At 39.6% G+C, this 25,175-nt stretch overlaps 1 protein-coding gene across 10 annotated transcripts in view; it reads left to right on the top strand.

Moving 5' to 3' along the window:
• SVIL (supervillin) overlaps positions 1-25,175 on the top strand; it is a 133,474-nt gene that overhangs the window by 66,090 nt on the left and 42,209 nt on the right. For 4 of the 10 annotated variants that reach the window (XM_064402628.1, XM_064402427.1, XM_064402586.1 and 1 more), the window contains 11 exons: positions 2,978-3,044; positions 8,132-8,223; positions 13,004-13,061; positions 13,186-13,337; positions 13,744-14,410; positions 19,410-19,493; positions 21,460-22,347; positions 22,680-22,844; positions 23,473-23,507; positions 24,556-24,617; positions 24,969-25,108. In XM_064402628.1, coding sequence (XP_064258698.1) covers positions 13,054-13,061; positions 13,186-13,337; positions 13,744-14,410; positions 19,410-19,493; positions 21,460-22,347; positions 22,680-22,844; positions 23,473-23,507; positions 24,556-24,617; positions 24,969-25,108 — 2,201 coding nt within the window. In that variant the 5' untranslated portion in view covers positions 2,978-3,044; positions 8,132-8,223; positions 13,004-13,053. Of the gene's footprint in view, position 1; positions 78-2,977; positions 3,045-8,131; positions 8,224-13,003; positions 13,062-13,185; positions 13,338-13,743; positions 14,411-19,409; positions 19,494-21,459; positions 22,348-22,679; positions 22,845-23,472; positions 23,508-24,555; positions 24,618-24,968; positions 25,109-25,175 lie in introns of those variants that run through there. The other 6 variants (XM_064402903.1, XM_064402984.1, XM_064402446.1 and 3 more) reach the window with 5 other exon arrangements.

The following is a 25,175-nucleotide window of genomic DNA, read 5'->3' as shown; positions in this document are numbered from 1 at the left end:
CTTTGTTTGTGCAACCATGTTCAGAAATCCTTGGATCTCCAGCTATTTGGGAAATGTTAAATACTCTGAGGAGCAAGGTAAGAGTTCCAAGCAGATAAAAGAAAATGCAGTTTGTGCATGTTTAATCTCTCATCTGTATGTGTGCATGTGTAAATATTGTTTGACTGGCTCTCCTGCAGCTGCATTAGGTACTTTAGCAATCAGTATGCAGTTAGTCACTAGGCTATTTTGTTATTTCCTAAAGGGCACTTTTGAAAGATCCGATTAGATGGATCTTTTAATTAGCTTAGCATGCTACCGACTTAGGGCCTTTAAATATACTAAGTAATGCTGGAAGGTTATATCTGCTTTTTTCTTTTAGGATTGTTCATTTTAAATTTCCTACATATTAAATTATGGATGGTGGTTTTATCGTGTAGTTTGTGCCTAAGAGAGAGGGAACTCTACTGAACAAATGGTTAAACTTGTGAGCAAGTCTGATTTACACTTCAGTAAAGATACTCTTAATTTTGAATAAAAATATTTTAAATTGCTATAATATGATTGTGAGCATGTTTAGAATTCTTCAGTAGAAAGCATAACAAAATGCTGTTGTAAATATTTTTCTTCTGTTTATAGAGTAGAGGGGGGGTGGTTTTTTATCTTTAAATTAACCATTGAATATGACTCTGGTAAACTGATGTTTCTTTTGTGGGCATATTTATTGTCTTTTGATGCAGAATTGTTTACTTTTCCTCCTGTGTTTATATTTAAGACTTCCATATTGTGGTTAGTAAGTTTTATTGGACTTTAATCCCCCCCACATGGTGTTTAATTTGAACAGGAGGAAATACATAAAATATCAAAACTCTGTAATGGAATTTAATTATCTGCTAAGTTTTTCTGTGTTTGGGATGAGGGGGAAGATTGGGAGTCACCCCTGTGAAACACAGCAAAGTTTTAAGATGATTTTGAGACATTAAAGATATGGTGTGTATGAATGTTGCTGAATGTGTTTAAGGGGTGCAAGAGCCAAAGTGGCTGATGTGCCCCTCCTAGCAGCCCTTCTCCCTCTCTGCTCCCAGGGAAGCAGTGCAGGCTCCTTTCTTCCGTTCTCATATTCCCTCTCCACTTTTGGCTGGGCTAGGCAGAATTTCTCTGTGGTCTGCTTGTGGTTTTCATGGTGGACAGCTGTTCCAGTGCCAATAATTCTAGGATGGGTTGCATCCTGTTAGAGCAGCTATAAATTTAAGATATGCCTGGTTCTGATTAGCTAAGCTGATATTGAGCTGGGCTTTGGAAGTTAGTGCATAGTCCTCTCAAAGTAATGTAAATCTCGCCTTTGTAGAGGATCCATATGGCTCAGAGTATTCTTTTTAGTGCTGTAGTGTAAAATATAATGATTTATATACCATTCACACTGTTTTTCTTACAATATTCTGTTTTGATCTAACAAGATGTTTTTGTGTAATCTATGTGCTTTATTCTCCATTTAATGGAAAGAGAAAATGAATGTTAACAAAAACAGGAAAAGTTGCCTATTAAAGTTGAAGACTGCTATTAGCAAAGCTGCTTGAAATCTGCACTGACTTGCAGCAGATGCCTACAAAATGCCTTGTTGCACATCTTAAGCTTCTTTATCAAGTTGTTAAAATCATCTTTTTTTTCTGTTACTTTTTAAAAGTTTTTTTCAATCTTTATACCTGTAGAGGTGGCAGAAGGAAATGGAAGAGGATAAGAGGCTTTGAAATGCTTAGACAAAATGTACATTCTCTAAATTAAGACCCATATTGTCAGCTAGAATAAGTTTCATTAAACCCTTTCTGCAAAAATAAGATACATTCTACCCAGACATAAAATATTGTGCATAAACAAAAATATATTTTTTTGCACTTAAGTCTTCCTTGAAATAGTTAAATCTCAGCTCTGAGGTAGAGTAATAGGAGTGTAGCTGCAACTGAATTGTTCTAAAGTCTGGACTGTGTTCTAAAGTCTGGGTCTGTTTTTGAAAAATAAAATGATTGCTGTGTCAGTGACCAACTGTTTATTAATGTAGGGTCTTGGGTAGTAGATTTAATACAGATGGGGACGGAAGGCAATTTTTCATTGGGAGTAAGTTGTCAGTAGCTCCATGTGGTTTTGCACAGCAGTCTCAGACAGGACCTGCTCCCTGGCTGGCAGTGCTCTGGGGTGTCTTGGTTGCATCCTCGCTGAATTGAGGGATAGGGTACTTGGAACACTGTTCCCTCCTGCCACTGGTCATCATTTAGACCCTCTGGTGATGCACTTGATTGCAGAAATGAAAAAAAATAATCTAGGAGAGGGTGGGGAGATTTCCCATTGCTGGTTGTGGTTCACACAGTTTTGGGAACCAGAGGCTTTGTCATACATGCTTTTTTAACATAAGGCTGCAATTTTGCGCTCAGTGTAAACATGAGTTCCTCTCTTGTAAGGCTATTCAGAAAAAAAAAAAGGAAGCTTCCAAACAGTAGACAATCTTCAGAAATATTTCTGTCATGGATGGTGTAATACTGTTGCAACAAATTCTCAGCTGAGCATCTCTTGGCTTCTGCAGTGAATATGCAGTTTTTATAGTATTGCCAGGCTGCAGCCAAAAAGGCTTTTGCTGCTTGCAGCAGTTCTCATTTTTGCAGAGTGCTTCATAAACACGTCCATTGCCCATTTTATAAGCTGGGAAACAGTGAGTTCAAATGATCACCTCAGGCTGTATTGCTACACCACAAATATTAGGAATAGAACATGGCAGTTCCATAAAGTGTTGATGCTTTTGATGTGTCTACTGTCTGTACTCATTTTTGCAAAGCTTTGGTTTTTCACCATCTTGGACATGCCAGCTCCTTTGATTAGAGAGAAGGCCTCTGCACAGTCTTTTGCAGGGGAAAAAGGTTATGCTTGGAAATTATAACCTAGTGTACGAAAAGTTCCCCATTTATTACAGGATCTTCAAATTGATGTGATTTTTTTTTCCGTTTCACAGATTTTGCCAAAGGAAACTCAATCAGATTTAAGCCTTCACGACTGCTCCTAAGGAAGAGAGCGTTAAGGTAAGGTCAAGCTTTTCTCACCCAGTGAAGATGGCTGAGTGCAGTAACTTTCCTTCATTGCTTGAATCTACATTTATTCTTTTGTCAGGAAAAGTGATTATTGGTCCTCTCACAGGACCAAGCTTTTGCATAGAGCAGATGCTCTGATCAAGCATTGAAAACACCAACTGCCTCTAAAGTAATGTTAAATTTTCTAGCTGAAGGGAAAGTCCCACTGTGCACTGAGCTTCCTGCCATTGCAATGCCCATTTTAATGCCCATTTTTCCTTGCATGGCATGGACAGAGTACAAACATCCAGTCTGAACCAGCCTGGAAGACCTACCTGTCTGTAAAAGCAGATGGCTGAAGTGGGTGAATTAATTATACATCCTTGCAGGGAGCAGTCTGGGGGAGAGAGAAGAAGTGGACACTGCAGAGATGAATGGACTGGTGGTGTTGCTTCCATGCATGTGGCTGCCTCATGATCTGCTTTCTTAGGGCACAGTTGCACAAGGCTGAGTAAGGGGATACAACTAAACAGTTAAATAAGACAGGTCACATTCCCTCTCCCTATCCAAGCTGCCTTGGGTGTCCATGTTTGTGCTTGCTGGACTCATTCACAGTGGCACAGAGAGGAGGTCAGGAGTTGGGAATTGTCCCTTGCCCCAGGAATCAGCTGTGTCATTGGCTCAGCTGCACAGGAATCCACCTGCCACAGGTGCACAGGCACATCTTTGTGAGCTTTTTTTCAGTCAGTGCACACACCTAGAGCACACCTGGTTCCCTGCCATGCTGGTTCTTAGGTCCTGCAGAGGGAAGGAGGGAATGGATGTACAAGACACACAGTGCTATGAAAGCAGGTAGGGGAAAGTAGCAATGAGAGCAGGAGAGAAGGACATGACTTAAAATGGACCTTTTACAAAAGAGTCCAGGGAAGGAGGTTCTCCTGGAGGTAGAGAAAGAGAAGAAAAGTGAACAGTGAGCACCTAGCTGGCAGGTGTACAAGTGGGTTCTGTACTTCAATCATAAAGTCACAGTATATGCCACAGCTTTAATTGGGATGGCAGGTCAGTGTTACCAGTGGCATTTGGGTCAAACTTCTGGTTGCTTTTGAGCATGTAACTAGGTTAGTGGGACAGCTATTTAGAAACCATATGCTGCTGCTGCAGCAGCAGATGAAGTTTTCAGCCTGGAATCCCTGATGTGCAGCATGCAGCTCACACTCACTTTGGAAGTTGCCAGAACAGTACAACTATTGAGACCGTCAAGTACTCTACTAATCCTGCATTGTACATTGTTTATAAAGAAAAACTATTGAGATTGTGAAATATTGTTGCGTGTGTTTTAACAGGAATCATCTGAATTCCTGAACAATGGAGAGTATAATGAGTTTGTTAGGGACCTGAGGCCAAGCCACACACAAATCCTGTGTGAAACAAACTGGTGGAACCTCATGCTGTTGATTGCATTTCATGAATGCAATCATGATCAAACCATATTTCAAGCAAGGAAAGGACAATAAGTTTGTTCCTCTTTCAATATTCAAATTTATCAGCAACTTCAAGAAAGAATTCTTTCAAACATCTGGTTAATTATTTTTTATTTAGAGAAACCCATGTATTCCCTAATTATTTTAATAATAAATGTGCGTAGCCTAACTGTTGAGTGCAAAAATTTGTAGTGCTGCTGCTCAGAATCTGCACCTGAATTTACAGCATGGCTAGATGTAGTTGTGGTATTTCTAGAAGAGAGGTTGGAATGAGTTTGAAGGTACAATATATTTAGCAATCCAAGTCTGACTATCTGACTGCTTAAGCAACTGAATTGATGCTGCGACTGCTCCTCCACCAGAGAAACTAATAAAGCAGGGAAAGGTCTGGAAAGGCCTGGAAGGATCCCTTTGAGTAAAAAGGGAGGTCTTGTTAAGGATTTACTTATGAGTTTGTTTTTTAAAATACTTATAAATGGTGATGAGTAGCCTCCTGTAATTTTTTTTTTCCCTATTTGGAATTGCCTTAACATCATTCCAACTCAATTTAGATTCTTGATGAATGTTCTTATTGAACACTGTGACATGTCCTAAATATGCCTACTTTCATTTTTAGAATTAATTTGATGTATGTATCTATAAATACTCAATTGTTTGGCTTGACTCTCTCATCCTCAGAGCAGTGCTGTCTCTGAATCCTCTGTGCATGGGAAGGCAATGTAATTATGCATTGGATTAAAATATTTTGGTTTTCTCATGTGCAAACATTTAAAACAAGCGATTCCACCTGCAGCTTAGCAAGAGAGGGCCAAAAAAAAAAAAACAACAAAACGTGTCTGATGAGATAAAACTCCTAAATTGTGGGTAAAATATTGTATGAAAATTGTTAGTCGTTAGAAAATAGACAGTAATGATTGACAGTCTGTCCAGAGGGCAGTAGAAAATGAGGGCATAAGGGAAATTGTGAAGGAACTTTCACAAAGCAGATAACCTGTGATGCTGTCTAGTGCAGTGAGGGTTAAGCTTAGGAAGTTTGTGGTTATTTAAGGAATTTTAATGAAATCTGCCAGTGAGCAAAGGCTGCAAGCCACCCTCTGTATAAAGGAGGAGGGAGCTCCCATACAGGAAGAACTGGATGACCTTGAGGAGTAATAGAAAAAGGATGTAATGTAATAATACTAAGTGCACATTTGTGCATTGGGGGCTGATAAATTTTTCTGTCACTTACAACTGATGAAAGGAAAGCCTTTGCATATTAGTTTCTCATGCAGGATTGAGCAACCCATACAGTGTATATGTAAAAAGGCAAATGTGTTGTAGATCCCAGCATTCAGCTAGGTATATAATAATGCTTTCTATATATTAAAAAATCATATTTTCATAAGATACTGCTGAGACCCAAGTCTGGAATCAAGACTATCCAATTCTGGTCACCAGATACAAAAAAAGATTACTTAAAACTGGAATAAGTAGAGGACATTGTAACAGATAATCAGTGAGACTGAGAGCCTGTCCTAAGAAATCCAAGTACATGTAGATAACCTCTTTTAAGAAAAATAAGCAAGGTAAGTGACAACACTGGCACGAGAACAAATGGATGGAAACCCAGTGACAGACATTTAAACAGGATTTAAAGGATCTCTGCCTTCAAAGTCGCTAGAACTCCCTGGAGGGGAGGAGCAGGAGTGAATGTAACTAGTTTACAAGCAATCCAATAATACTGTTGTTTATAGAACCATCAGGCTAGTGCCAGTCCTGATTCTGTTCTTTTACCCTTGGAAATTCACATGGGAATTAGGCACAGTGGTGGGTGTTTATGCATAGTTGATTTAAATAAGGATCTTGCTCTTCAGTGAATGCTCTTCTGTACAAAGCCCCTTGTTTAGGGAAGCTTAAGGTGCTGCACTGTCACAGGAATTATGAAAGCAAGTGGAGATACTGCTAAATAAAGCCCAGGTATTCAAAAGTCTGAATGACTTTGAAGCTCATTCCAATGAGCTGGATCCTTCAGCACTTTTGTCTTAAGTAATTAAGTTGATTTGGCAGAATAAATTTGGGGTTGGTTTATAGCCTTAGGCCAATATTATTTGCATTTTTTAAACTCATCCTCAGCTAAAAGGAGTAGAAGCTGCTTTCACATGGGAACTGGGTATCTCTCCATCCAGAAGTGTGTCTGTAAGAAAATAATATATTGTGAGACTAGTGAGAATTACAAGTGTTGGCATTGTGGGGTCAGGCATAGAAAAACATCCAGTTAACTGTCTGAGTCTCTGCCCAGTCTCAAATGACACATGGATCCATTTGCTTGTGGCTGCTCTTTTTTCATTGTGTTTTGCTTTTTGTTTAGTTCAATTACCATGTGTTTGCTGTGTAAGGACACACAGTTCTCTCTAATGGACAGCTTATTGCAGCTCTCCATCTTCTATTTGTTATTTTCTGTAGTGGATAACATTGCTTTTCTTGGCAGTACCTGGAATAATTTCTCTAAGTGCAGTTGTTGGAGACAATTTGCAGCAGGTGGCATGGTGCCTGGTTGTGACACAGCCCAGTTTCTTCATTGTCATTTCAAGGGTTTTATTCTCCCCTCAATATCTTAAAAAGGGATGTTATTTATAAACTATATATTTATAAATGGGAATACTTGTGAAACATAGTCAATATATGTTAAAACTCTTTTCAATGAGAATTATTCTTTGGAAATCGTGAGTACAGAATTCATACCCTTGAAAATAAAAGCAGTCATTTAAAATCTTTCCTAAGGAAGGATTTTCCAACAATAAGATTGTGCAGTTTTTCTTATCAGAATGACATTAAATCATATGGCACATCACTACTGTGACAAAATAAAGAACCTGGGATCACTGTGAGGATTTATATCTGTTACACCTGTTTACACAATTTACTAAAGGCTTTAAGACCATTATAAGTTTTCTTATGCCCAGCTGGGATAGTCACAATGGCTGAATACAATCATTTGTTCTCTATTTTTATTGACTGAAGAAAAAAAATCTTGCTTACAAGGAGGAACACTTCCTCCAAAAAGGTCTCTGTAGACAGTTGGGATCTACTTTAGACCGTTATGACACCTACATTTTACAGTTAAAATTTGCATATTTAATGAATATGTTTAAAGAAATACTTGTTCCATCTAAATGGGCAGGTTTCCTGTTTTAAAAAGACATGGTATAAAATCAAATGATCTGGTATTTCTATTAGCATATATAAACTGTGTAAGATCCAGAGAACAGTAACAACAGCAGAGTTGTGCAGAAGGCATCTAGGTGGAGTGTACATGCAGTACTGCATTTGATGACATGTTTTAATATTTATGAAGAACCATTCAATATAATTATTTTGAATGTACTTGCTTAGTGTAGAGCATTTTGAAGGCAGTCAGTAATTTAATGCAAAAATGTGTCACAGCTCCAAACAAGTTTCAAATTATGTTAGGTTTGGCTTTCTGAGTTTCTTTGCGTTATTTCTTAGCTCATTCTTAGGGAAAATATTTTCTTTGGTATCTCTGTTAGACTATCTTGCAGTAAATTGGTTATGTCTTGGGTTTGTTTGATTTGTAGCAGAGACATCCACAGTTTTCTGTAAACCAGATGTTGCTTTCAGTTTTCAGAAGGAGTTCTCACTTGAAGATAAAGAAGAACTTGCGAACAGCACAAAGGATATTGATGCTAATCTCTTAGCAGTACTTCCCAAAGGTAAGTAAGGGAGACATATTATGAACACAAGTGGTAATTTAACAGCATGTGAAGTTTCATCTATGCAACTACAAGGCACAGTTAAAATCACTTAAGCACAGATGTTTTGTAAACGAGTTTTCTCTGTGAAGTACGCATGAAGTATGAAACAGGATGAACCACAATGCTCTTTTGTGAGACCTTCCTACATCCCTGCTTTAAAGTTCAGCTTTGTTTACCTGGTTTCAGTAGGTTAGTAGTTGAAAGCCAAAACTTCAGAGAGTTTGTTTTTACAGTTAGATTAATCCTGAGTTCAAAAGTATTAACTTGACTTGTTAAGAGTCATAGCTCTTTCCAGGCCATTTGGTGGTTGGTGGAGTCACTGTGCTTGCATGACCAATTGACTGCAATTGGATTTTTGTCTTGCATGCTAAAAGGCCTGCAGTGCCTATGGAGTTTAGTTTGGGAGGTATTTTTTATTTTCCAAACTTCTATCTTAGTCTGAGTAATTTCTGAAGAAAACAGCAGTTCCATCTTTTTCATTTGACACAGTTGAGGTAGAGGCAAGAATTAATTCTCTTGAATTATTTAGAGAAAATCATAATGTGCTTGACCCCCAAAGGGTGACATTTAACTGAAGAACTATGTGCAGCTGGCACAAAGATGTTCATTTCATTCAAGGATATTATGCACATCAGAACTTGGATTAAAATTGTGTGTGTGTATGTTCTGGTGATTTTTACTCTTTTTCAGACAAGCTACAAGGCTAAATGCACTAATTCCAACATAAAGGAACTGTCTTGCCCTTTTAATGTCATTTGTTGCAGAGTTCCTCTAGAAAGGAGCACTTCTTCCAGCATAACATTTAAGTGCTATATAAGTGACATGCTTGCTTTTCAATATGATCATGACAGACGTTCAGAAAGAAACATTGTTGGCAAAATGATGGAATAGAGTGATGTGCATTTATACAATACAGACTTCTGACAGCACCAGACAGTAATAATCCATAGTCCCTCATTATTCCTTACACTTAGCCTTACAGTCATGTGGCCAGCAACTTAACTGAGCCTTGACTTGAGAAACCTTATCTGTAAGTTGCTTCAGAGGATGAACTAATTTCTATTTCAGGATGTTTCTATTTTTCAAAAAAAATATTCTCATAATGAAGATATCATATTTGGTGTGTACCAGACTTAAGAAAGAGCAGTGGGAGCTTTTGGTTGCATTCCAGTGGGACTACTTAAAGACCAGGGCTTTTTGAAAATCCAGGTTATTTTCTAGAGCCTAATTTTGATCCAGGTTTGCATATGTTGAGAAATTGTAGGAGTATGTTTACTTTTCAACTGATACAAACTGAACTGAGGCCTGCAGTTGGGCATTGAACCTGTCAATACGCCTTTGCTGCCATAAACAGAAGATAAATGCTTTTCCAGCTTAGTTTTAAGACCATCACCTTTCCAGTTGTGGAGAGAAGGAAGTAGGAATGAGGCTGGTAGGCTTTGCTGTTCTGCTAAATTTTCCTGTGTTGCAATGGTTATTTACCATCTGAGAAATTAGTCCTCTGGCAGGTATCTTTTTGATCCATTGTGAAGTCTATCCAGGCTTCACAAGTGTACATGCTCCCCCTCTATTATCAACTTTTGGAAGGCTTAATTGAGTTTTTACAGCTTCTGTATTGTAAAAAGAAGACTGCTCTCACGTGGCTCCAACTTTATTTACATATCCCTTCTGCAGCTGTCAAAAAGTGCTTTCAGCATAAACATGTTTATATTCTGTAGCAAGTTTTGAAAGACTTCTATGAATATATATTTCTATAAGAAATATTTCACCTTAATTTAAGGAGTTTTTAAAATATAATATGTGCTCCATATGTACTTTTTGTTTTTCATTCTGGGTCAACATACAGAACAATATTGTTTTTCCTAAATAATGGTATTCCAAAGTAAGTTTTGTTTCGAAGGACTACAGTTGCCAAAGTTAAGGTGCCTCTTGACAGATTACCTCAGAGGGTGTCCTACCACAGCATCCTGCTCAATATCCTGAAATAAAGCCTCAAGTTCACAGCTGTTTCTGAGCTGTGGCTGTTCTTCCCCTTGCCCTTAACTGACCAGTGGTGCTTACAAGGTGTGTTGCCATGAAGTAATCTAGATAAGGAGCTTTTAATGTGAAATTAATTATTTTAAGCTTCTTAATCTTTTCTTGTGTGCTGAATCAGATTTTTGTGCTACTTTTTAGGTAAAAGTGTTGCTGTTTTTAGCACTCCCATGGTGTTGCTTGTGATGGTCACATGGGAAAACATCCCATGGACAGATGGGAGTTGGCACCAACATACTCAAATTGTAAAGTAAAAAGGAGAAACCTGGTCACCTAAATTTGCAAGGACCAACCAGTGTCCTTGGGAGTGAAATGTCTCCAACTGTTTTTTACATTTCGAAGTAAAATATTTTATTCATCAAAAAGAAACTAGTCTAATTCTTCTAGAACTAGACTAGAAGATTTTCTTCATTTTGTCTTCTTTTGGTTTTGCTTTTTTGTGGTTCTTTTTCCCTCATTACCAAAACAAGAATATTGCTGGAACTGCTTTCCCCAAAAAAATTCTGCAGGTGTTGTCCAATTTAGCTGAAATTACTTCTGTAATCTCAAGCTTGGAAAAAGTGTAAGGCAGCATAGAGTAGTCCCATGCTATTTTTATCCCGTGTTTGGGGAGGTGTTGGGAGACATTTTTCATGAGACCAGTGCTCTTATTAGGACTGCAAAGTGGTAGTAGAATCTCTGGAACTTCAGCTAGCATGCAGCAAGAGAGTGTTGAACTAATGCTTTAGGAGTTCTTTGGATGTTCCACATTTCTTGTATGTGGAAAACTTATAGTCAAGTTTCCTTTTCTGGGGGTGGGGGAGAGAAGACTTTCACTAATAAATGAAGCTGTGCTTTAGAGATTTACTAAAGCTGTGTAAAAGACCTGTTCTCTGATGATGGTTTTGGTGACAGTACAGACTAGTGACTGGGAAGAAAAAAGGATCCGGGTTTGGATGGAATGTGATTTTAGTAACTCTGAACTCTGGAGGCCTTTGACTCTTCTGAAGACAGATAATTATGGGTTTTGTTTTGAAATGTTGTATATACATAGCCAACAGATGGAACAGAACACCTCTAAAAGCTAGTGGAACATAATTAAACAATAGATTTGGGGAGGTGAGAGCAAATTCTTTATGAGAAATCATTTCCTTTGATGTGGATCTGAAATGAAGGCTGGTTTCAAATGGGCAAATTCTCTCTTTAATACAGTTCCATTGCCAGCGCCGCTTGGGTAGACAGGGCAACAGTGGAAATTGCTCGTGCATTGAGAGAAAAATCTGTGAAAACACAACATAAGGGTTCATCTTTGCTTTGGTGTTGGTTGAGGATCAGAATGTGTTAATTCTTGCTGATCCTCCACATTTTATCTGTAGTCCTACTTTCAGACTTTACAGTTTGTAAGATTGATGTGGCAGTCAATGTCAAGAGTATCTATCTATGAGATGTGAGCACTAGTATTGAGTACAGCAAACTTCCTGGATGAGTCAGCTGAGCTGGAACCCTGACCAAGCCATGCATGTTAAGTTCTTACAGTAGAGGGAAGGCAGAACAGGTGCATCTGACCTTTAAAAGGGTGGTGTTTCAATAATATTTATCTTTAAGTATCTAGAGCAATGAGATCTGGTAGCAAGCAAAATAAGCTGATAGGTTTACCTCTGCAGTGGAACAATGTCAGCTAGACACTCCTGACTCATCAGGTGTTTCTGATGGCAATCTCTGCCAATTTAGCAGGCATAGACTTTCACTTGCTTTAACTTTTGATCCCTGGGTCAACAGGGTTAGAGCCCCAGAGGTGCATTGGCTCAAGAATAGGTGCACACAGCTTTCAGCACCACATTTGCCAAGGCCACAGTATGGGGAGTGGGGGGAGTGGATGTGCATGTCTGTGTGTTAGGCACACCCCACCCCAGTCCACTGCTTCCCTGGACAGCCTGGGCAGTTTCTCTTCCTGGTGGTAAGAAGTCACACTGCACTTCTTTGTGTAGCACTCACTGCTGCACTGTGGTTTGCACGTGCACATGTGTGTGTATATATAGGGATTACTTCATCTGTCGTGTCTCCCCTTGGTTCACTACAATTTTGTGGACTGTGGCAGCTGTCTGCTGGCACTTAACACCAGCAAAGAGTTCAGGAGAAAAGAAGGAAAGTATGTCCAATTAAAACTACAAGGGAAAGTTAGCAAAGTGATTAAGCATGCAAGAGTACCATGATGGTGCATGGTAATTTTCACTTAATCAATGAGTCACTAGGATTCTTGAGATTTGATCAATATAAGGGTGTGGAGGAAAGTAAGGGAGAGGGGACCTCTTCCTTACTGCTTCTCTTTAAACATGGTCACTCCCTGACCTTTGAGTAGGCAGGGTAAGCAGACTTTCCATACTACATGGTTTTGAAATGGGTTACTAGGGCATGTAAGTTTGACTTCAGCTAATCAAAATACAACTTTTCAAGTATATACTGGATCTTGAAAACTGCTAGGATGGGCATAGGAGATTTGGGAGTAGCCTGGAAGTATTTGGAGGGGAGGAGTACTTGGTGCCTAATGCACTTTTGACGGCACAACCTTAATAAATGAGGAAAACAAGAGGAAAATGCTCATTTCCTCACAAAAGCTATTTCAAACCACTGAACTTTATTTGACTGTTCCTTCTTATTCTAAAGCATTTTAGCAAGTTTCTGAAACTTATTGTTTTATAAGCTACATAATCTTTTGTTGTCTCAGTTTCAGAATTAAGAAAACTCTTTGAACCAAACAACCGAGATTTTTTGGAAATGAAAAGGTAAAGGAAAAAAAGTGTTTGGCCTGTAAAACAAAACACATGACTTGTTTTGTTATCTCCTCATAGAAGCTCTGCCCTCAAATCTTCAAGATGCCTGTTTTCACATTTTTCACATATTTTTCAGAAAAGAAAGAATAGCTAGGCGCTTAGAGGGAATTGAAAATGATACACAACCTATGCTTCTACAAAACTGCCCAGGATCAGTCACACACCGTTTGCTAGAGGAAGATACACCAAGATATATGCGTGCAACTGACCCATACAGCCCCCACTTAGGTAAGTGGCACATGGCAGTCCATCTTGCGCTGCTGAATTACTTCATGTTTGCTACACTATCAGCCTCAAAGCTCTTCTACAGAAGAGTTCTGTCAGGTTGTTTGGGGTTTTTTTAGTTTGCCTTTTAAGTCTTCAGTTGTCTTACTTGAAAAATGTTGATTGTTCTTATTGCTTTAAAATAACTATTTGAATTGAGAACTGTTACTTATTAAAGAATTATTCCTAATACATATTTTCAAATTGTTTGTGTGTGCTTTTGGAGACAAAAGTGCAAAATATAATGTGTCTCTGCATTCACTGTGATTTGTAAGAAAATGGAAAGCTTTTAGTTTAATCAGTTTGAGTGGTGGGTGGGGTACCTGGGGTTTTGGGAAGGACTTGCTCATGTATGTTGCACTTTTGACAGGAAGATCAAATGAAGAGGAGGAAACTTCAGATTCTTCTCTAGAGAAACACCCCAGATCATCCAGATACCGATCAGAAACCACAGGAGGTAATACAGAGCCCTTGTACAGTACAGCAAACATGGATGTCCAGGAACTAGAGTCAAAAGCAGAGAGAATAGCTAGGTACAAGGCAGAGAGGCGACGCCAGCTGGCAGAAAAGTATGGACTATCTCTTGAGTCTGATTTGGATTCTGACTACTCATCCAGATATACACGGGCAAGGAAAGATCCTGACAGCGTGGAAAGAAAGGGAGTGAAAAGTGAAAGGCAAGATGATGAAAACAAGGACTATGGCACCCTCTATTTTTCCAGGACTGAGACAAAGGCATCAAAGAGTGTGATTTCTGATTCCAAAGAATACTCCAGCCGTGAAGATAAAGATGGCCTCTCAAATGAAAAAAGTGTTAGAAAAGCAGATGACAGTGCCATTAGACAGCCTTCTGACCCTTCAGCAACCTTGGATAGTTCTGTCTCCCTTTCACTTTCTGGACGAGACTCTTCCTGCTATAATGAAGTGCCAATACCACCAAAGCAAGCCCCCCGAGAGTCCCTCTCTCCACCGAAGCGGGCAGCCTCACCCACCCACTTGCAGAATGACCAGCCCTTGCACAGTAACAGCAGACAAAGGTAAGTATGATTTCTATTCTTTGTTTTGCTGTAGATTCCTTTATCTTAATCAGCTCCTGCATCAGTCTACAGTATTAATGAGAATGTATTTATTACCCTTGAAGAATGTATTTAGTTGCTTTGGATGTCTCGGGCTGGATTAGCTGGGGTTATTGTATCAGTGTGTGTCTGATACAAGGAAGTGGCTATGTATTTCTCTAATTAGCTATGTCCTTGGGTTCACTTTATATTTATAGAATTTTTGCTAAAATTAGGCCCTTTCTGGGGAGGACACAAACTAGAAATTGAAGGAGTTATGGTTCTAAACCCCCGTGGGTTTTGTTTTTTGGCTTTTTAATAATCTGTTAGAGCAAGTCTTTAACTTACTTTCTTCTATATCTTATAATTGTTGGCTGGGAGCTTCCAAGTAGAGGCAAGCTGTTTCTCAGTGAAGATTTGAATATCTTTATGATGCCTTCTGCCAAAATAAAACAGTTTGCAAACTTGAAAGCTGAAGAGTGTCTTAGGTCAGTTGAAAAAAATAGTTGATTTGTTTTCCTGATGTAAAAGTGTAAAAACCTTTTTGAACTGTAGTAGTCAATTTTTCAGATAATATCAGGCATATATGTGCATGAAGGGGCAGAGGGGAGAGATAAAATTCTATGCTGAATTGCTTTAGACTTGACAAATTTACTATGGTAACAGGGTAACCAGTTTCTTCCAAAAGAAAAAAAAATTAGTTTCCACTAATTTTACATTGCAATTTCTCAGTGTGGTATAGAAATACTGTCAAATTCTTATGATAACTGAAGATAATGTGTGACTAAGAATTTTTTTGAAGTATGATTTTCTCTAAGTGTGATTCTTTAATTTCTTGGTAGGCAGATAAACAGAAAATAATAACTGTAAAACCTTAAAATGTTTCAACTAAAAATTATGTAAATGAGAACTTAATTTTATACAAACGTGTTGACTATTTTTAAGAAACTGAGGTAACTGGTATAAACTCAACCATTTATGCTTTCCATAGGGCACAAGAGCTTTTCAGTTCCCAGTTGTGAGAAATCAGGAAAAAAAAGGAAAGACAACAACATGGATTATTAAAGAAGTAAATGCACAGTAGTGAGCAGAGACAGGTGTTTTGGGAAGAGTATAGGGACACTGCCCAGTTGTGTAGAGATGAGGTTAGGAGGGGCAAGGTGAAGCTGGAACTGACCTTGGCAAGGGATGCAAAGCAGAGCAAGGACTTCTACAGGTGTGTTAGCTGGATATGGAAAGTCAAAGTAAAATGAGTAAAAACAGATGAGGAGAAGGCTCAACTACTTTTTTGCCTCAGCCTTCAATAGCAACCTCTCTTTCTACACCTCATGAGTGGGTGGACAGCAGGGTGCTGACTGGGGAAGCAAAGTCCCTCCCACTATAAGAACAAAATCATGTTCCTGACTGTCTGAGGAAACTGAACAAAAATAAGGCTACAGGGCTCAATTAGATTTATCCTGGCGTCTTGAGGGAATTGGCTGATATATCTCCATGATATCTGAGCAGTCAGGTGAAGTCCCAAGTGACTGGAAAAAGGGAAACATTGCGCCCATCTTTAAAAAGGGTAGAAAGGAGGATACTGGAAACTGCTGCCCTGTCAGCCTCACCTCTGTGCCTGGGAAGATCATGGAACAGATCCTCTCAGAAGCTATGCTAAGGAACATGGATGACAGGGAGGTGATTCAAGACAGCCAGCACAGCTTCATCAAGGCCAGTCCTGCCTGACCCGTCTAGTTGCCTTCTGTGGTTGAGTGACTACGTAAGTGGACAAGAGAAAGGCTACAGATGTCTCTGTCTGCGCTCCTGCAGTTCCCCACAGCATCCTTCTCTGAACTGAAGAGCTATGGATAGATTGTTCAGTAGATGAGGAATTGGTTCACAGCTGCATCCAGGGAGTAGTGGTCAACAGCTCAGAGTCCTGATGGACATAGTGACAAGTGGTGTCCCTTAAGAGTCTCTTTGGGGACCAGGGTTATTTAGTGTCTTCCTCAATGACACCAGGGGGTTGTGTGCACCCTCAGCAGTTTTGCAGATGACACCAATTCAAGTGGTGTGGTTGGCACTCTGAAGGATGGGATAATCACCCAGAGGGGCATGGACAAGCTTGAGAAGTGGGCTCATCAGAGTCTCATGAGGGCTTTGGTAAGGCCAAGTGCAGAGTCCTGCACCTGGGCTGGGCCAAGCCCCAGGAGTACCAGTACAGGCTGGGGGTGAAGGGATTGAGAGCAGCTCTGCCAAGAACTTAGGGGAACTGGTGGATGAGGGGCTGGATGTGAGCTGGCAATGTGCACCTGCAGCCCCAAAAGCTAAATGTGTCCTGGGCCACATCAAAAGGATCATGGTCAGCAGGTTGAGAGAGGTGATTCTGCCCCCCTACTTCACTCTCTTGAGATCCCCCCTGGAATACTGTATCTGTAATCCTCAGCACAGGAAAGACAGGGAGTGTTGGAGCAAGTCCAGAAGAGAGACACAAAAATAAGCAGAGAGATGGGGTCCTTTTCCTATGAGGAAAGGCTGAGAGAGTTGGGGCTGTTCAGCTTGGAAAAGAGAAGGCTCCAGGGAGATCTGATTTCAGCCTTTCAGTGCTGCAGGAGGTGATTATGAGATTGGAACAGACTTTTTAACAGGAACATTCCTCCTTTCTGATAGGACAAGGAGGAATGGTTTTGAACTAAAAGAGGGGTAGATTGATACTAGATATAAGGAAGAAATTTTTTACAAAAAGGCTGGTAAAACACTGGCACAGGTTGTCCAGAGAGAAGGTAGATGCCCCATCCCTGGAAGCATTCAGGGTGATGTTGAATGGGACTCTGAGCAGCCTGATCTAGTTGAAGTGTCCCTGCCCATAGCTGAGAGATTGGACTAAATGACCTCTAAAGGTCCAATCCAACTATTCTGTGAGCAATAACATAATACAAATTGCTGATTGCATTATCTCTAATTTCAGATTTTTTTTTCTGGATGAGGCTTGGGTCAGTATTTGCATAAAACAAATTTCCCCTAATTGCTGTCTTTTGAAGGAAGCCATCTGCACCGATCAAGATGTGGTGGAGTACTTAAAGCAGCCAAGAGCTTAAATGTGGGATTTGGTCTCTTGTTTGGATAGACATGTAGGCAGTAGCTGGTATTTTAAAGGCCATGTTGCCAAGACCCCATTCTTTAATACCCCTGAAACTTTCAGTGCCAGTGTGTACTCCATGATATTCAGAGATGTAAGAACAACCTCTCTGAAACTCTTGTCCCTGATTCTGAGTGGTAAAAAAGTCATTGTGTCCATTCAGTCCATTTAAAGTTACTCTGTGGTGGTCTGCTATAAAGCTATTTGCACAAGAGAAAAAAAGGCTAACTCCAGTTTTTCATGTGACTGCTGTTCTGAAGTCAATTCCTCATTATATGGAGGCTATAAAATTGGTTTTGTTAAATTTAAATTTCCTGAGTTTAAATTGGAAAATAAATGCAGATCACTTTGGAATATATATGAAAGCTTTTGTGCCTTCAGTACTAAGATTTAATAATTAATCCAGCTACCCATCACTGAGAAGGTATCAGTTGACGTTGCCTGCATTTGGCTCCTGAAATAGCTGATTAAATTCAAAAGGTGGCTTACGTTCTTCTGATTGCAGTCTTCAAAGGATGAATGATCAAGTACAAATAATTGCTGCTGGGCCGTGCCCACTATAAAATTGTGCCAAAGTACACATTAAGAGAGAAGGAAGTTCCTGTGCTTCAAAACAATTCCAGCTAGCTGTTTCTAGTCAGCTTCTGTGAAAAGGTTTTGCCTCCTCTTTGGTCAGTTCCTTTAGGGATTCAAAAATGTTTGCAAAAACAGAAGGTGTTTCAACAGTTGGTGTTTGATGTTCTAAGATAGATTTGGATTCAATGACAACGGTAGGTGAGTTCTCAAATTTAAACATACTTGCATCAAATACACTATCTCCAGAAAAGTTGTTGACTTAACCTTTTTTAACTATTCTTCATAAAAGAGTAGCTAAGCAAAATTGAAGTATATGACCTGGGGCTTAATTTGGGGTTTTTATCCCAAATGGCTCTTCTCCAATGGAAAAGTTTTTTCAGACATAGCTATAAGTAATGAAAGCATCCTGGCTGCTTGTCACCTCTGGGGAGTGAGTTTGTAAATGTTAATGTGGCAGGACAGGCTGTGCTTGCAAGGTTAAAAGTACTTGATGTGTTCTGCTGTTGCTGGGGGATTGTAGGTGAAGGTGAGCATTAGGAAAGTTTTTGAGAAACTTTATGTAGGCAGCCTGCAAACGCCCTTTTTTGCGCTGCTGCAGGGCTTTTAAAAGCTCTTCTTTCTTTTTATGCTTTCAGCTCCAAAATGTGAACAGAGTAAAGTCAAGGCAAGATTAAATTAGGGGTCACTTTTTTTCTTAAGTTTTTTCCTTTGCCAAGTCACCCAGTGACACAGTGTCTTTGACTTGTGCTAACCAGATGGGCATTTCTTAAGCTCTGTGATACAGGCTTACAATAGGACACAGAGATTCCAGATACTCCTGAGAATTTCTTAGGAAATATGATGGATCCATATGAATTTTTCACTTCATTAAATTCCTATTTCTCCTTTGTTTTGGTTGCAGTGGTCTTTACTACTTCAAATCACAAATTAAAGGAATGGTTTTAACAGCTTTTTCAGATGTCCTTACACAAACTGACCTGCAATAGCAAATGCAAAAATAAGGTTGTGTAGTTGCTTTCACTTCTCAATTTTTGGACAATGTGCACTTGGTAAAGTTACCCCTGCAGAATCTTTACCACTTGGCATACTTTGTATATGGTTGTGGGATTATATAATAATTTCTTTCACAGTTTATCACCTTTGAATTGGCCTAGTGTGCATTGCTTTTGTTTTCTAGAACAGACCTCTGCAACTGAGTAATCAAAAATAAAAAGCAGTGGGGAAGGGAGAGATAATGGGAGCATGTATTGAGATCTCAGAAATTATCTGAAGTTCTGTTTTCTGTAGTAGTGCAGGGAAAGCAAAACCTGAATGGTTTCTTCAGAAAGATTCAGAAGGAGACACATCTTCACTTATCAGCTGGCCCTCCAGGTATCATAAAACATAGCTGTGTGGCTAACAATCAGACTACAAACACCCCTTTCTTTCCTTTTACTCTCTACATTTAACACTTGCCCTTTAATTTTCCTTTAACAGCAGCAAGTAAGAAAGTGGGTTTTTTGTGAATAAAAAGCCTGTGAAACTTTTCTGAAGCATCTGCTTTTATTCTAACTTAGAACCAATTGGTGTTTTGATGAAAAAGTACAAATTCCCCAAGCTTCTTCCGCAGTTACTATCATTCTGACTTCCACTAGATTTTATAACTTATTTTATCTCATTTTGTGCTCTGCAAACCACCATATTTTTCTACTGTACACCATTGCATCTTAGCATTCCCTACAAGTAACTCCTTGAATTCCAAAGGAGATGGTACAAGATAAGTAAAAAAAAAATAATTAAAAAAATAAATAAATTTTAAAAAAAAGGAAAAGTAAAACAAAATCGTGATCAAAGCTACAGGCAGCTGCTTTCTCCTGGTTTGGTAACATGTACAGTAAGCCCACTATGAAAAGCATTGCAGGAAGACTGTTTTTAATGTTCCTGATTAAAGTAATGCCTATAACCCAGTACTAACATTGGTGTGGATGTTCTGGAGAATGCTTGGTACATGTAGTTCAAAGCATACTTCTTCAGACTTAACACACTTTATGTGCTTAAGCAACTTTCCCTGACAAGTACATCAATCTTCAGAGGTAAGAAGCACCAAAATGTTAGAAAGAGTGGTGTTTCAAATAACTTGGGATATCCTGAATTATTCTCATAGATAATTTGCCTTTTTTCCCCCTAAATTGGTAGCAAGCCTGGAATTGCACATACTTTGAGCTGGATTACTTACTTTCAAACAGTAGTTTCCTAGCTTGACTCTCTCTCTTTCCTTAAAATTAAAATTATTTTTTCATACCCATTTGGGATGGGAGGAATTACAGGGCTTTCATTTTTAATACTATGTGTGGTGTGTTATCTAGAGACACTCACCCTGTGAGGTGTCTGAGCCTCAGCAAGGCTGGAGAGCTTTACCTGCAGCAGTAGCCCCCCGAGCAAAGGCTGCCCCCGGCTGCACGTGTTTGCCTCCCACTGTGCTGCTGTATTCTGTTTAGAAAGGTTAAATAAAACTCTGTTTTGCATGGATGTTGTACAAGTCCAGAGGTGTTTCCAGAAAACACATTGAAGTAAGGTAACTTTTGGGAACAAGTTTTTTTTTTGCAAGTTTTGCATGTTAGAATGTAATAAAACATTTTCAAACAGAATGCTTGATTCAGTTTTTAAATGCCTTTTTCCCTGCAAGCTCTCTGAAGAGCAACAGCCATGCCATAGTTTTGCTTTCAGGTTTAGGACTTGCCCTTTCAAGGTATTTATTCACTTACTGAAACAGGTTACACTACATGAGATTTTTCAGATGTCTTAAATTATATACAAAAACACAAGTAAACCAGTCTCTGGCAAAATATCTGAAGGGCTACGTGGAGATGTTTTTTTCATCCCTTTCCCCAGTGCAACAACGTCTTGGTATGACGTAAGCTTCCGAGTGTTTAGACGTCTTCAAACATCTGACTGCACACCCAACTGCCAGTAGAATTTGCAATTTCAGGCTGAACCCAATACTCTGATAATATAAAAAGCAGTTTTGATCATCTTGTTTTTTTGAGACTATGGGTATGTGCTGTTTGGCAAACGCACTTGTGATCTCATGAGAACATGCTGTATGTTCCCAGAGCTTGCACAGTTACCTTCTCAGGAGTCATGCATGTCCATGGCCCGTGAATCACTTGACTGTTGTGAGCAGTGTTGCTGCTAAGACCTGGGGGGAGGAAGGGGTTGCATCATAAGATTGCTTTATTTTAATGCATTGATTTTTATTTTACTTCAATGTTGCTGTCTGTACCCACAGTAGGTGTCTGTGTTCCTTTCCAGATTGGGTATTGCTGTTCACAGCTTTAATCCTTTTTCTTTCTTAAAGAGTAAAAGTTAGAGAGAAATTGGTGAAAGAGGAAAGTGCTCGTGGAAGCCCTGAACTTGTCACAGACACAGTATCACAGAGAAAATCCCATCCAGTGCCAGCCCACTACATGCCTCTTCAGACAGAAACGTCTGCCTTTGATAGGGTTATAAATCAGCCCGTCAGTTCCGTCCGCCAGCCAATCCATGGCTATATCCAGCCTGCTGGCATTGCTCACACGGCTCAGCTGATGGCAGCAGAAGAGCCAGCAAACACTCCTGCTGGCAGCCTCCTCCCGACAGACAGCGTTAGCCTCGGAACAAAGTCCTCAGCAGCCACTGCATCGGAGAGCGAAAAGAAAGAAGCACCTGGTTACGGAGCAAAACCTGCTGAAGAAGATTCCTTGGAGGGTGAACAGGCCTCCAAAGGCAGAAGGCCCATTCTGCCGTCTGAGATTCGCAAGCAAGGGAAGAACCACGAGGGCCTCTTCAGCGGAGGAGAATTGGAGACCCCTGTGGGGAGTTCCTCCTTTGCAAGCAAGCCGAAAGTTAACTCAGAAGTTCAGAGGGAGTTGGAATGCAATAAGAGGCAGGCCCCAGAGCAGCAGTTTAAGACCCCTGAGAACGTAGAAAGGAGTGAAGCTGTTATGTACATACAGAGCGGGTCTGTATTGCAGCCTGACAAGGCAAAGGCTCCTGTTTGGAAAGTGTCAACAACAAAGCATAAGGTCCTGACTCGCTCCATGTCTGACTATACTGTGACTACTAAGCTAGAGCCTTTTAAAAGCAAGGAGAGCATGGAAGCAAATCCACCAAATGGTGAGATTGGCATGGTTGACACAAAAGTCTCTGTTGCCCAGCTCCGTAATGTCTTTCTGGAGTCTGCTAATGCCAACAAGAAAACGGAACTGTAGGTGACATTTCACTCGTATTTTCGTGTGAAACTTGCACGTCCTTGGCAAAATTACACCCACTCAACAGCAGTTGTCGTTCGGCACTTAAAGCACACAGCTTAGCTCTCACCAGTGTGTACTGGAGGCTGAGATGGTTTGAACCCTGCTTTTGTGCTTCTGCTTGCTAGTGCGAGTTGTGATGTGGGGTAGCTGGAATGCGTTCGTCTGCGCATGGACCCGGAGGAGCATGCAGAGTGATCTCTGGGGAGTTGTTGAGATGCTTACATCTGTGTTTTACTTCTCTCTCCTATTTTCTTTCCTATGCGCTCTCTGTCGTGCGATTTGAAAGTGACTCTCGGTTTGAGATGTCGGCAGCAGGTAGTACTGTGTCTGCCAATGGGGACCGTGGGCCACGAAAGGCAAGGCGCTATTTTACTCCTGGTGAAAATAGAAAGACTTCTGAGAGATTTAAAACTCAACCCATAACATCAGCAGAACGAAAGGAGACAGATAGGTAGGCACATACGTAGCTCTGTGAAGCATTCTGGTGCAGCTGGATATTAACAAGGCTGGGACAAGATTTGTTCATATGTTGGAATAAACGTTTTGCAAAGTTATTGTTTGCCTTTAAAAACAATCAAGTATTTATTATAGCTTTCTATAAAGTGAAACCCAAGCCCCCACCCTCCAACAAAACCAATTTGTTGCAAATGCCTCCCATTTGAAATAGCAAACAGTGAATCATCATAAAGTACTGTAGCTGTCTGGTTTGAATGTTAAATGCTTTTGGTTTTATATAAAGGGTTTCCTTTCCATCTACTCTGCTTTATCATTTACTCTCTTTGTAAACTACCCAGGGTACCTATTTTATGTTAAAAAGCTGGCAGCAAATCATAGACTTTTATTTTCTGCAAGGTAAACTAGAAATAATTTTCCTTTACTGTATTTAAGTTTGGCTGCAATTGCTTGAATTTATGCTTTATTAAAGGATGTTCCCAAGTGGACACTGCTGAAACTTGAAAAACAGATAAATTCTCCCACTCTTAAGACTTTGAGGTTCTGCTACTTCAGATTGAATTTAAATTTTATTTTTGATGTCTTGTTTCCAGCTAACTTTTTTCTGTTTGATAATTTTTCACTAGGTCAATTTTGTATGCAGAAATACCAACTGCTGACGGTATGTTGCTGTACTGTTTTCCAAGGAAAAATGGGATCTGATGTGTTTTATTTTGTTTTAACTGAAGAACTGTTTGATAATGCAAACAAAATACACTTGAAAATATCTTTACCTGTGATATGTAGTTGAAATACCCCTTTTCCTTGGGCCATATCTACTACAGACTTGATTTCAAACTCATTTCCAGTCAGTCTGTGGATACCAAACTTCAAATGGGAGTCAAGTGGAGAATGGCTTGAAACTTTTCAATATAGTTGGGGTTGGATTTTTTCCTAATTTAGACAGTAAATAAGCTAGTTCTTGGGAAAAAAATTAATCTTTGGTCAGATTTAATCACTGGTCTATGACTTATAAATTAAAGAAAGCCTTTAGGATATTGTGAAACTGATGTTGCTAACATGTTTTTTGGCTAAGGAAATTGCAAAATGCAGGTTATTAAATTACAGAATTAAGTCTGCCATCTTGCTACTCTTTCCCTCTTGTCACCTTTGGCAAGCGTGGCACAAATTAAGTAGGTAATCTCATGAGTTGCTATATTTAGATATAATGCCTTATGCTATTTGAAAGCTGATATTCCTTGCAGCTCTGAGATGCTGGCTCTTGGATCTGGAGGATGCTGATTTCAGCTCCTGAGGAAACCAATTTAGCCTCTGAGAAATGTGGACACAAGGTGGTAATCAGAATGGCCAGCTAGTAGAAGATAGATGTTCAGCACTCTTCATTCACCCTTAAGGCAGTCTTTATTTTCTTAGTCCGTGTGTTTTCATAGACTGATGCAATAGTTTGAAATAACTTGAACTGTCCTGAAGACAAGTCTTTTGTTTGCAAATCATGTCAGGCTACATGTCAGACTGTATTGCTCATTTGATGCAATACGTGTGAAAACAGGTAAAGTTTACACAGCTGGGTTCACAATCAGTTTTTTGTTAAATGTGAGAAACAGACAGCTTCTTTTCTGGTTTGTAATTATTCATATTTTAAAAATATTATTCTTAATATGAGATTGATTCATTATATTCAGTCTCCTTTTTATTTTCTCTTTGTGTAGATGAAGAAAAATTGGATGACCGAGCTAAACTAAGCGTAGCTGCAAAGAGACTCCTTTTTAGAGTGAGTATTGCATTTTCTAAAGAGCAGGTTGAATGAAACATTTGAAATACAAGATGTTGAAGGAACCCACAGTGCATTAGAATGAAATGTAATGCAGTTAACCAAATTCAAGCTACATAACTTTTGTTTTTTACTTCATTTCCTACCTACGCAGTAGACCTGTTGCTCTAAAGCCTGCTTTAAGAATGTAATTTAGAGGGAAGTGTGTAGTGAGTTTTATCTCCATGCAATGGTGTGGTTGCATCTTGCTTCTAATTCAGAGATGGGCATTTGGGAACTTCACTGCTAAGAAAAAAGTATTGTTTCAGAACTTTTCTTCCATGGTTTTAACTGTGACATATGTCCTGTTAGGAAATGGAAAAATCATTTGAAATGAAAAATATTCCCAAACCACCTGCCAGAAGTTCGGCAGTAGAGAGAAGGCTGCGGCGCTTGCAGGACAGGTCTCACACACAGCCCATCACCAGTGAGGAGGTGGTCATTGCAGCCACGTAAGTCTGGTGCACGTGTTGGCTCTACCCCTGGCTCCTGCTTCAAATCTGGGAATAAACTCCATAT

The sequence above is a fragment of the Passer domesticus genome, chromosome 1 (assembly GCF_036417665.1).
Source record: "Passer domesticus isolate bPasDom1 chromosome 1, bPasDom1.hap1, whole genome shotgun sequence".
In the NCBI taxonomy this organism is placed as follows: Eukaryota; Metazoa; Chordata; class Aves; order Passeriformes; family Passeridae; genus Passer; species Passer domesticus.
This window is presented reverse-complemented; position numbering and strand designations above follow the sequence as displayed.